Here is a 13,477-nt window from a genome sequence, read left to right as displayed (position 1 = left end):
TCCATCTTCATGTCTTGCTAAATTTTTGGCCTCAGTGACATGCCGTGGCAATGAGTTCTACAATCTAACTGCGGTTGTTGGAGAACATGAAGATTCAGCTACTTGTGGTTTGTAAAAGCAGTGTTCACATGCACATGATTAGTGAAAGACAATTTTTAGTAGCAAAGTTCAGGAATACTTACTCTTTGGTAATTGCCACCATTAAAGTAGTAGTCTCTGGACGGCATTCCCAAACTAGGCTGGTCGATCTGAAGGAAATCAAGTACATATCTCTAGTGAGTGATGAACAGTGAGACTGGTTGGCAAGAAGAGGTCATTCAAGACCAACGTGAAAAGCTGGAAGGACCATAGCACTCTGTTACATGATAAACCCACTCAAGTAGCAGCTCTGCCTATTATTCCTTGGAGCCAGAAGTGAGATGGAAGCCAGAACTACTACCTCCAATCCTCAGAGGTCCAGGACCAAAATCTGACCCTTACTCTCTGGGGTAGTATCGGATGGATACTTATCCTGGGTTATAAGGCAAGATTTTTCAGTGACCACTGAGACCTCTGAAAGACCAAAATAAAGTAACCTGCCAGAGAAGATGTTGCTAGATTTCATATGTGACAATAAAAGATATGAGACTAACTATATTCATAGCTATATATGGACTAGCTATGTTTATTGGATATCTGCAGTAGAGTTTTATGCCATTTGTTGAACCCTGCCGGTAAATCACAATACTCTACAATGGCCCAGTGGGTGTAAATCAGTATAGGATCTTCCTCAAGATGTATTTGATACTGTTTGGGGTACCACGAATAGATTTGTAGAGTTCTTTTTTAATATGCACATTTCCCCCATGTTCTGAATGCCCACCAATACAAATCAGTGCTTATGAAAAGCATGTCTAAATGCGATGCAAGTAGTGATCCATTGTGAATCTGGAGTACTGGGACTTATGGAGCTGTAGTTCTCGATTATTTTTCTTACATAAATGATGTGTCTGCTGGAATCACGGTCATCGTTCCATACAAACATATCAATGAAGACTCGTTTGTTAAATCTGGAGTTCAGTGTGGAGAGTTTTTCTTCCATGCTCCAATTTGACTCTGGGGGAATAAAAGGAAAAATTATGCAGTATTTCTTGATGTGCATCAAGAAAAATTAAGTTTCATATATTGTAAGCCTATTGCTTAAGTAATTTAAAATCAGACTGGACAGAGCACTTGAGAATATTTCGTAGGGACCAATCCTGCACTGGCTGGGAGCGGATGAACAAAGAGATCCCAGAGGGACTTCTCTATCAGTAACTTATTATTCATCATTCTTCTTATTAGTTCTACCTTGTACAAAGCACACGGCCACAGGAAAACCCAATTCTTGCTCCAAGCAGGATGTTTAGATATGCAGACAAAACCGTTCAGATGCACAAGGCACTGCTGTCCCTATTTGTGTCTGGCCTGGGTTTTGCTGGATAGAAGTGAGATGGTCGCTCTAAGCTGGGGGGTCAATGCAGGTGGGCTTTGTGGAAGAGATGAGTTTTAAGGAAGGACAAGAAAGAAGAGGAGGGTGGTCACCTTGCACCTCCTGGATGGGAGGGTCTTGCAGGAGCAGGGGCAAGATGAAATAAAAGGAATGGACGTTTCTTCATGGCCAGTCTGGAGATTAGGAGTGGGATTTTCAAAAGCTACCAGCGTTGGTCTAATTCTGCTTCCAGGGAAGGCAATCATTGATGTAATCCATTGACTCCAATGGGAGCAGAGTTTGGCTAATGCTGAGTGCTTTTTAAACTCCCACATTGGGGCGTATAATCAATACATCACACAAGGTGCTAGTTATCTACCTGCCCAGGCATTTTTAACGTGCCCATCACCGTGGTATCTAAATAGGCCTGTTCTTTTTTCATGTTTCTGATGACAGCTCATCTTTGTTTAATAAAAGGGAGGTTCATTTTTATTTATCTATAGCATTTGTAAAGCAACTACCACTTTGGTAACTAAATGTCAAAAATATAAATATGTGCATGCAAAAATGTATATGCAATTACACACCCATGCTACAAATCACCATATTGTTGCCTAGTTAGCCTGTGGTGCTTCAAGACCCACTTATGATAGTTGCATACGGAAATATAGGAGCACAATTTTTGCATGGATGTGTGCACCTTGGAAACTTGCATCTAAAAGTTGAAAAAACGATGGCATTATTACTTTCACATTTTGTGCCTGTGTGTTGAGGTTTTAGAATTGTGCACATTTTATCAATTAAAAAAGTTATATTATCTGCCCTTTACCTGGATTATTTATTGCAAAAAAAATGATCTGTGTCTATAAAACAGGGTTCTGAAATCTTTGATTGCAGGCATTAAATCCAGGCCTTCTTGTTTATGCAGATTGATGCATTCCAAATGGTGTGTGAATGTCTCAGAACTTCGTTAAGGAAAGCCTCAGTGGAGATTTGATGCAATGACATCAGTCTCTTTAGGAAGATAAATTACCCTAACCTGACAAGGTAGAGCTCTCTGAGCACACGCTATTACCTTTGGTGATATTCCAATCTGCCGAAGCCACTGGCCAATCTCCAACCATAGCTAAAACCTCCAACAGGGGCAATGAATCTCGCTGCTCTATGAAGCCTGAGGAGGAAGAAGAGGAAATGAATGTAAAGTCCCTGTTTCTGATTCACTAGAAATGAAGAAAAACAGATGAAAATTTAGACTAAACTAAGCAGCTGAAACTCTTGCAATAGGGGAGGCAGATTCTAAAAGTCCCCTGTGACCCTGGATGGTGTTACACCTCGTGGTGTCAGCTTTCAACTCCACTGGGCAGGAATCCTAGCCTAACAAGAACTCTTTGAATATGAAAGGTTCCGTTCACAGGGCGAAAGAGTTAATTTTGGGGGTGTTTTGTGACTCCTTCTGGGGTTCAAACAAACCCCAATCCTCTGATATTTTGTTTGGTGGGTTTTGACTTGTGAAACTGATGAATTCCATGCAAAGCTATTCGTGTAACTGTGACACCCGTGAGAAGGGAGGGTAGGTGTCTGAAACCTCAGCCTGGTCTCTTGGGACCCTGATTTGTTTTATAAGCTTCTGCACTGCTTCAGTCCTCACCTTTTGTAGAACATTGTAATGCATGAGCAGTGACCACACAAAGATGGAGACTGAGTCTAGTGTTTCTCTGTACAGATCAGAAGTTCTTATCCAAGGATAAGAGTTCTTCAGAATTACACAGAATTATGACCAAGTAATTCACTGTAGGTGGATTTTCCACTGTGTCCCTTATAACATTACAGTACTGAGCCTGGTCCCTGACTGAGGCCTGTCAGCAATCCCACAAGATAAAAATTAACTAATAATAACATAGTATCACTATCAGAAACTAGTGCTTTTGGCTGTTACCGCATAATTTTTCCAAGTGGTGTAGTATGCACCCACACAAAGTTGTTTCTAACATATTGTGTATGTTCTGTAAATCCATACACGTAATCTTCAAATTCTCTCCAACAAGCAGTTATCTGCCAGTGAAGATAGACTAGACTTCTCCGGTAAAATGTAGGCATGGAGGAGCTTATATTTCATTGACTTTCAAAGACTCTTAGGCTCCTAAATGCTTACTTCTTTTATGGACATTTGCCTGAGGTGCTTTAGAAATCATCACCCTGTGCCTTAATCACATATTTTTATGCTTGTAAATGACTTCAAAAGCAAAGCAAGTTTCATTTAAAAAACCACATGGAGTTGCTAAGTGACAAGAGTTTAGTCACCCATTGCGTCACTTACAAAACTCAAATAATTTAAAGCAAGGAAATAACATTTAGAAGCATCCTAAATCTTGCACTGTCCACATGTAACTCAAAAAAGGGGTTTGCTGGATTTTCTTCAGATGTTTTAGAAACATTCTCCTTTGCCTTCAGAACTACTAGAAGTTCCTCGTTACTCTGATTACGAGAACAAAAATCCTCATCATTTAATGCTGCTTCCTAGCATTTAAGTTCCATCATTTTTGGAGAGTGGGAGTTCTATAGAGTTTGCCCAACAGTTGGTTTTGTAGATGACTCTTGGGGGACATGCTCCTTGGAGCTGCCATTCCTGAATATACCAGGGACCTGACCAAACGCTTGCTGAAGCCAACAGGAAGACTTCCATTGACTTCAGTGTGGGACTTGTATTGGGTCCCAGGAGAACATGGGATAAGACTAATGACTGGATGTTTGTGTTCAGAAAGGCAGGCGCTTCATATAGAGGTGGGTAACCTATTACCTAATGTGCCATATCCCAGAATGCACACCCTAAAGCTTTGTGTGTGTGCTCAAGTCATCCACCTGCAGAAAGGCAGGTTTTTCAGGGGAGATCTTGAGAGAGAGAGAGAGAGAGAGAGAGAGAGAGGGGTTGGTGGGAAGGTTTTGCCGGAGGGGTGGGCTTGTTACTTTCACAAGTATAGCAGCAGCAGAAGAAGAGACTTACTCTCATTCATGCAGGAAGTGTAAAGCATTTTAGCTTTCCGAAAGGCTTCTCGATCACCCTGCTCCGGAGACTCCAGCACACCTGGAGGGATGGAATCACTGCAGTGAGATGGTGCCCCAGGTGGCCTCTTTCTCATCATCTGAATCAGTGGTAGTGCAGGAATGCCAGCAACAATCAGCATCCACTGGCTCCATTGACCATGAAATGAGAGTGCTCTGTACTGGAACTATTCTACAGAAAGGGGGAGGTTGTGAAGGACACACACACACACACACACACACACACACACACACACACACACACACACACACACACACACACACACACACACACACACACACACCCCTTCTCCTACTTTTGCTGAAGTCAATGTCACAACTCCAATCGATTTCAGTGGGATCAGGGCCACTCTTTCAGTGTTTGTGTGTTGAGCGGTGGGAGGGGAAAGGCCTGGACGAGAGGTCGGGTACTGCAGGTACCAGAGCGTTCATTACTTAGCATGTCACTGCAGCTCATGCTGATTTTTTTTTAAAACATACAGTTGCCAGCTGTTAACACAAATAGAACCAATGACAAAAACACAACTGTGGTATGTCAGTAATCGTGGCGTGGTAGCCGTTGGCAAAGGCTGGCTTTATCATGCCCACCATGTGGAAAAAACATGACATAGGTCAACTTTTCTTTATTTTTAAAAAAATCAGTGGTGGTGAGAAATATCCATGCCACCACCTCTGCACCCATCCCCCATTCAGATCTAGCGCTAGAGAAGTTTTGCTGGTAGAGCTATTCAGACAAACCATCCTAGACACAGGTGAGACTGTGAGCTTTTTGGAGCAGGGACCATCTCTTTGTACAGCACCGAGCACGATGGATCCTGCTCCAAGACTAGGGCTCTTAAGTGCTACGTAATACAGCTATTACTGCTACTAATATTCTGGCAAAGGAGTGCTTTGGCCGGCATAGCTTATACCAGTCCCCCAAATGAAATAAGCTATCCTGCCAAAAGAATTGTTTTGCCCATATAAGTGCGTCTACACGAGGGCTTTGGCTGGTATAAAATATTGTAAGAAATCACACCCCTAACTGACATTATCGTACTGGCAAAAATTATAAAGTCTAGACCTGGCCTGAGCCGCACGGCTTTTTTCAAGAGTCTGGATCAGATCCTCTGGTGGGATGAGTCAATGTCGCTCCATTGACTTGAATGGAGCTATGTTGATTTATAAATGAGGCTCTAGCTTTTGTTGAGGAAGCCATGCCTGGGAATTACTTCCAGATCCTCTTTCATGGTTTTACGGACCATGTGGGCAACAATATATTTTGGGGTAGGGGAGTGAATGCATTGGTTTAATGCAGATTTAATTGTGTTGGCTACCACTTCCGGAGGGGAAGGGGAAGGGGGGAGGGATGTATCTTTAGTTCAAAGTTCTGATGCTCAGTCTCACTATTTTGCATACGTGCTGTAACCCCGTCCCAGTCCTACCTTTCAGGATGATCTCCAGTTCATCTCTCAGTATGTCAAAAATGCTGTATCTCGAACTGGTTTCTGGGATGACGTGCCGGTTCAGCCAGCCCCCACAGGCGTACTGATAGAAGTCCGCGCAAGGCTCAGTCGTTGGATCCATGTTCTGAAGTATTCTAGCAGCTGCATAACACAGAAACCAGACCTCTGAGTTGCATAGGATGTCCAAGCTGCACATAACGCTCTGAGGTTATTCAGGGAGGAGTCACTGCTTGGTTCCCTCCCTGAGCAAGGACACAGGTATGTTTCCCAAGAAGGTGCTCTGCAGAACAGATCTTGCATCTTCATACTACTCATCTGGGTAAGATTCACTCTGGTGCAGTGAGACTGCAAAAAGCCCTGAGCACCATGTCCAGTCCATTTAAACCCTCAGTGCAAGGACCCAGTGGTGTGCAGGCAGGGGCGGCTCTAGGTATTTTGCTGCCCCAAGCATGGCAGGCAGGCTGCCTTCGGCAGCTTGCCTGCGGGAGGTCCCCGGTCCTGCAGATTTGGCGGCAGCCTGCAGGAGGTCTGCCGAAGCCGCGGGACCGGTGGACCCTCTGCAGGCATGCCGCCGAAGGCACCCTGTCTGCCGCCTTCGCGGCGACCAGCAGAGCACCCCCCGTGGCTTGCTGTCCCAGGCACGTGCTTGGCGTGCTGGTGCCTGGAGCTGCCCCTGTGTGCAGGACTTTAAACCAGCCATCTGCACTGGGCAAACTTCCACCCTGGCAAACCCCTTCAGCAGGGCTGCCAGTGGTCGTCCCCCATGGTGACAGTGCCACATTCTGATGGAGAGTGAGAAGGGAAATCAAACCTACAAGCAGACTATTTGGTGGGGCGGGGCAGGGGCTGCTGTGCTTTTTATTAGGTGGTTGAAGTCACTCAGCCTGCAACCTCCTGCTTAAGGCCACTGACTCCCAACGGTAATTTTCCTCTGCACTAAGGAGTGGCAGACTTCTCCCTATTAGTGTCACCTGCAGATACTAATACTCAGACGATAACAATACCAATACCATGTAGCTATTACATAGTGCGTTTCATCCATAGATCTAAAGCACATCATAAAAGAAGTATAATTATTTTACAGATGGGAAAATTGAGTCATCGAACCCTTGAATGCTGATATGTGCAGGCAGCTTTGGGAAAAGTTATTCTTCAGTCCATGCAGCAGATCTGGTCTCTTATCAACAAGGCAAATTTCTATTGCATAGTCTGCCCTGATTCCACATACAAAAACACCACTGAGAGTGGGGATCCCAGGAGAGACTTTTCCCCTTTTATGTTGTTTTCTTAGATAGTTTGATTCTGAATGAGAATGAACAAGTAGGTGCTTACCTGGCTGGTCAATGCTAGGTAAAGTGCAGCAGGATTTGCACATTTTGCACATTTCAGACAAAGGGTGGGATTTTCAAAAGCCCCTTACTTAACAGCTCAAGTCTCATCATGCCTAAGTGACTTAGGTGCAAAGGTCCCATTGAAGTCAATGGGGTTAGTGTTCCAAAATCACTTGGGTGCTTTTGAAAATCCCTCCCAAGATTCAAATGGCAATGCTGGGCTTATTAATGCAGCCAAATGGGAGCTTTCCTTCCTTTCAGATCCTGAGCATCATTTCAATCATCTTTTCCTTCCCTTTTACAGGATAGTCTCTTACTGGGCTTGGGGTGAGAGGCGGGGCAGTTCCTACTCGGACACAACTCCTCTGCAGACAGGGTAGGGATGAAGAATTATTACCTGCTGTAACACATCCAGGCGTAGTGCATATGCTGCCTGAGTTGGTGCCACACTGCATATCTGTGGGGGAGAATAAAACCACACGATGCCATTATTCATTTGTGTAAGGAAGGGCAGAGCACCGCTGCCACTCAGGACTGCTCGACTTCATTCCAAGCTCATCTGTAAGGACCTGGGCTCTTTTTTTTTTATTTTAAAGTAAGTGAATCCTAGTGCCAGGGAAAGATGCCAGAGCTTTGTTTATCTGAAGAATAGGTGCAGTGAGGGGCAGCTACAATGAAAGCTTCTCTCAGGCTCATTTGAAGCGGGTGAGAGACTAGATCAATTCCCAGGCTAATCCGCTCCGTAGTCTCTGCCATACAATCTTTTGTGATAAAACAGACAATAGCTTCTGAAAGCACCTTCTGTGCTTCCTATTAAGCTGCTCATGGCACAAAGCACCTTGTTGTACTTTTTCCTATTCAGGGTTGCGGCTCAAAACCATTGTAAAACCTGGACACTAGCGATGGTATTTTGTCCCGATGAAAACCTCTCTCAGGATAACTGTGGCTTTGAAAGCCAAGTAGAACAAGGTGCTTCTAGTGTGCTATAAGCAGGACTTCTCCTAGGCTCTTTTTTTCTATTCTGCTGTTCGCTCTCTTCCGGTGAAACTTACCCCAATGCAGACCTGGCCCAGTAGCACCAGACCTAGGCACCACTTAGGTCCTGAGTAAGCCCTCAAAGTTAGGCATGAATGTGGCTTTCGTGGAGCACAGTTCTTGCACTTGGCCAGTCAGTTGATCTCTTTGTATCTCAGTTTCCCTATCTGTAAAATGGGCATTACCACACTTATTTTAGAGGGATGTGGTGAAGCTTTTTTCATTAGTGTTTGTAAATAGCTCTGAGAGCTTCTGATAAAGGAAGGTGCTATGTTAGTGAAGGACATTCTTGTCATTAGTCGTAAATTTTATAAACAGGAATAGGCCCAGGCCACAAAGCTGGGATCTAGTTCCAAAGTTCCCCCCGAGTTTGGGATTGTTTGGTATTTTACAGAGTTTGGCCTGCTCCCCAAGTCCCTCAGGATTGTTCAGGAATGTTTGAATGTGCTCTGCTTTATGCCTATGCTTTTCCCTGGCATAATTTCAGTCTGAATTGTGCTTGGCTGCTTTCTGTTAGGCAAAGGATCACTGAGCCGTCACTGGGAAAAAAAAAATCACTTTCCAAGTGAATTTAACTTGGTTCTCCTGTGCAGCAATGTTTCTAGCGCAGAGATATTGGGCAAACCGATTCACGCTGAATACAAGTGTTTGGCAAGAGCAGACACGGTTAAAGTAATTCAGGTAGACGTAGAACAGTGGGGCGGAAAAGAGAGCTTTGAAGTTCATCAGCGGAAGCAACATCAACAGCACCCCCTGTGATTGGGAACGTAACATTCAGGGCTAAATCAAGTGGGCATGTGTGTGTAGAAATCTGCATTAGAAACACTGCACAAATTAGGGTCTAGTAATTAGACAGGGGCCTGGGAATCGGGACTGGAGGCGATTAAAGTATTTGTGACAACATACAAAATTACCCCAAATTCGAGGTTTTTGCACATTGTACAAACTTGAAAACAGGCCCATTTTTGTGAAAAATGTTCCTAAACTGCATAACTTTTTGAGCTAAAAAACAAACCCTTTTAAATGCAGACAAGCGGCTTATGTATCAAAGGCATGAACATTCATGTGGGTGCAAATATTGGCATACCGAGATCGCAGATAAAGGGGGAATAGGAGACAGGCAGAGGAGAGGAAGAGGAAAAAGCACAATAGTCACAGCCCAGAAATGTGTGTATTTTGCACTGTTCTAGTCAGTATCCTGGGGACCCCACTTTTCTTGGGCCTGTTTCTTCACTGCCTGAGATGATTTTACACCACTGCAAAGGGAGAGCACAGTGAGTGTACCGTGGCATTTTACACATGCTTTGCACTGATATAAATGGTGACACCATGCAGAGGGGAATTAGTCTTGTGCTGTGGGATGTGTAGGACTTGCACTGAATTCCGTGGGAGTCACGTGTATCCTGGTTTCACTATTGACTATAAGAGAGATTCACCCCTGAGCAGAATGCCTCCCCGCGATCTGAGCGCCACCCTGGAGGGTTTACGTGGGGCCCAAGCCTCGACTCGGTCGTCTGCTTGGGGTGAAAGAACTTCACATTGTACAATTTACAGGGCAAATTACCCAACCTTTTAGTTTCTCCTTCTGCAGAATATAGGTAACTTCAGACCTGCTTCACAGGGGCTTGTGAGACTTAATTGATGTTCCTAGCCGCCTGTTCTATGCCCCCCAGAAAAAGGTGCTTTGAGAGAGCAAAGTGTTACCATTAGACACAATATGTGGCTATGTTTTTTCAGTTGAGCTCTTCAAAAGCACTCACGGCAAGTGACCTATAAAATGTCTGATAAACACATTGCATTAGCAGGCATTTTCTCTCATCGGTTTGTGCTTGTTTAAAGCGATACCATTTGAAGACCGTATTTTGACCGGGCAACCCCTCTGGGAGGGATAGAACACAAAGTAATTATAATCACATTTGAGACAATCAAAGAAGTATGTATAACATAAATAACAGAGGGTGGGGGGAAAATGTGATGGAAATCTGGCACAAATCAGATATTCCTCAGCTTTCAGCTCATGATCAGGGACGTTTTGATTTCTGTAATAACAGCCACACTGGGTCAGACCAATGTTCCAGCTAGCCCAGTGTCCTGTCTTCTGTCGGCGGTCAGTGCCAGATATGCCACTTTCCAAATTGCTGCTCAGCTGTTTCGATTTGTGTGCACGCACTGATCTTTCTTGTTCAGGAAAGAGGCCCCCTGCCTTTGATCTCTTCATGAACACACGGTTACCTGCAGTGGGCTAACGAAAGCTAACACAAACAGCAGAGGAAGCCCAAATTGGGAATTCTAATTGGGAAAGAACGCAAATAGGATTAAAGCAGAGAGGAGATTTTTTTTCTGGCTGCTATAAATAAACTGCGGTAGGGAAAACATGGACAAAAATAATTCTCAGGTACTCAGGAGAATCAAGCATTTGATTTTTACATCCACAGCATAGGGGTGTGGGTGGATTAATTAGAATGAGAGCCACTTCAGCCTGAGATTCATTTAGTATATTGGCAGGTAAAATATGTCTGACAAGAACAGAGCAGGCTCATTACTCAGTGTTTTCTCCTCCAGTAACAGTCAATATAAAATCGGGACTGCTGGAAATAGGATGGTATTGCCTAAAAATCTTCTTCATTTTCTTAATTGAGACCCAAGATGAAAGACAAGAGTTTTGTGATTTTGTTTCTCCACTTCATTCTAAAAGGTCCACCCAGTGAACCTGCTACCTCTTCTTAGAAATTTTCCAGTGGAACATTTTTCTGTCTGAAAATGCTGATTTGTTGGAAGCAAAACCTTTGGTGGAAAAGTGTCAAATGCAATGAAATTTTGTTTGGAAAGAAACATTGGAAAAAAAGCATTTTGGTGTGGTGGAAATATTCCATTTTGAACTTTTTAGAATGGAATGTTTCAATTTGCTGGTGTGAAATGACTTTTGGTTTTAATTATTTAAATGTGATTGTCTAATGTATGAAATTAGAAAAAAAGTCAACATTGGAAGGAAACATTTTGATTTTATCAAAACCAAATGTTTCGATTGACCCAAAATGAATTTTATCCTGTGGGGAAATTTGAAATGTTTTGTTTTCATTCAGCTTCAGCTTCTGTTTTGCTAGCTGCTGTCCGAGCCCGTAATCACAAGCTCGTCCTTCCTCCCGCATTCGTAGTTGTGTACATCCTCGAAGCGACACACACATTCTTTATCCAGCCCATTCCAGACATGCACAGTTGCTGGTGCGACACACGCTGCAAAATGACCATGATCAAAGAAAAGAAACGGTTGAGAGTCTTCGTTTTAGTGAGGCCCTCTTATGACCTTGGCTGTGGTTGGAAACCCCCACTGTGCTCAAGGAAAGCTTTGAGGTTCAAGAGCAGTTTATGGCTCTAACGCTACTCCAAAGCTGCTGTGATTCACACTTTCCTAGCTGTCCAAATGGGTGGGACCGTCTCGTTGGCACCAGGATTTGAGTCGTAAAATGCTACAGTTACCTAATGAAGACTTTTAAAGGGAGGGCACTAACCCTTTCGTCTCACTCCATTCCAAGAGTGCCCAAACCTGCTAACCTGTGTGTCCCAGCACCACGTACCCCAGCCCCTCTCTGTCCGCTGCAGCTGTCCGTCTCTTCTCACCTACCTGTGGACAGAGCAGCATGTATGATAAAATACCTCCATTGGGCTAATAGTTATAACTTGCCTTCCTGAAACGGAAAAAACCTATTCAGAAATGTCTCTGGCGTGTTAAAGTATTTTTACACTTCCAGACCCCATCTCAGGTGAGAGCTCTGTCAGCCAGGGGCTGAACAAACACATAGTAAGAGGCAGTCCCTGCCCCAAATTGCTTAGATCCTAAATAACAAGACAGATGGGATAATGGAATAATTACCAGGCGCTTTTTTACAGCTAGTGACCTGATGCACCCAGAGATTATTTAGTGACTGGCCCAGGGCCATATAGGAGGTCTGGGCAGAGCTGAACACTGATCTCTCCAGTCTTACTCCAGTGATTTACCCAGGTCCCTGCCTCTCACTGGGGAAGGGATGAGCTCATGGTTAGGAAAGATGGCAAGAACTAAATACACCTCATCAGCTGGGGTAAATTAATTTCACGGGCGCTTCAGTGAAATGTGAACAAATAATACTGAAGTCGAATAGATAATAATCATCTCCAAGCATCTGAAGGGTGTAGACCTGAATTGGGGCAATGATTTGTTTCGAGTGGCTCCTAAGGGGAACAGAGGTTGAATATCCAGACACGTTCCCTAACGGTAAGTGCATTAGGTTGCAGAATATTCTCTCGTGAGAAAGAATAGAAACATTTAACTGGATTAGAAAAGAGAGCACGTTAGAAAGAGAGACGTGTCCTGGCCCAAATATCAGTTGCCCATTTAAATACAGTGCTGCCTTCACAAGTGCTCCTCCCCTTGATTGGCAGCTGAGCTGCACGCAATCCTGCGTCTGAGCCTGATGCCACCTACGCTGCTAATCACATTGAGCTGCCCGATAACATTTCAGTGACCTGTTACACACTCAAAGGGAGCATCTCCCCTGGCTAGTCTCTCTAGGAGGAAAGGCAAGAGTTATCTACATGACTCAATGGCATTTGAAGATTTGTTGGGCTTGTCTTCTTTATTGCTACCATCTTTCATCTTCGCCATCTCAAAGAAAAGCCATCACTACTACTTGTTATGAGACAAGCAAAGCAATGCTCGTTTACATGAGTTGGGCTTCTACTCATCCTACAACGTTTACATGACATGTGTCTTCGACAGTTGATGTGTGTCTGAATCCACGCATGGCAGAACTAAGGCAGTGATGCCTAGTGGATAGAACATGGGACAGGGCCTAAGGAGATCTGGGTTCTATTACTGGCTGTGCCACTGGCCTGAGTGATTCTTGAGCAAGGCATGGCATGTCTCTGTGCCCTCAGTTTCCCCATCTGTACATTGGGGATAATTATCCTGACATTTGTAAAGTGTTTTGAGATCTACGGATGAAAAACAGGATGTAAGAGCTAGGGATTATAATTGCAGTCACATTGGCTTATTGCTCCTCTTCTTTTTATGCAATCACATTTTATTTAGCAGTTGTACGTCCACCATGAGAGGGTTGGAAAAACGTGTCCTTTCTTGATTATACCAATGGTATCTGGATTCTCCATCTACTGTCTGA

General features: G+C 44.0%; 1 protein-coding gene across 6 annotated transcripts in view; it reads right to left on the bottom strand.

Annotated features, from left to right (window-relative positions):
• The window catches only part of MMEL1 (membrane metalloendopeptidase like 1), a 56,458-nt gene that overhangs the window by 25,594 nt on the left and 17,387 nt on the right, over positions 1-13,477 (bottom strand). For all 6 annotated transcript variants that reach the window (XM_039508982.1, XM_039508985.1, XM_039508981.1 and 3 more), the window contains exons 3-8: positions 7,684-7,743; positions 5,935-6,096; positions 4,452-4,532; positions 2,526-2,621; positions 977-1,095; positions 183-248 (exon numbers count right to left, since the gene is read on the bottom strand). In XM_039508982.1, the coding sequence (XP_039364916.1) occupies positions 183-248; positions 977-1,095; positions 2,526-2,621; positions 4,452-4,532; positions 5,935-6,096; positions 7,684-7,743 (584 nt within the window). The remainder of the gene's footprint in view (positions 1-182; positions 249-976; positions 1,096-2,525; positions 2,622-4,451; positions 4,533-5,934; positions 6,097-7,683; positions 7,744-13,477) is intronic.

This window comes from Mauremys reevesii, linkage group 21 (genome assembly GCF_016161935.1).
Source record: "Mauremys reevesii isolate NIE-2019 linkage group 21, ASM1616193v1, whole genome shotgun sequence".
NCBI lineage: Eukaryota > Metazoa > Chordata > Testudines > Geoemydidae > Mauremys > Mauremys reevesii.
Note: the sequence above shows the minus strand (reverse complement) of the source record. Positions and strands in the feature narration are given on the sequence as shown.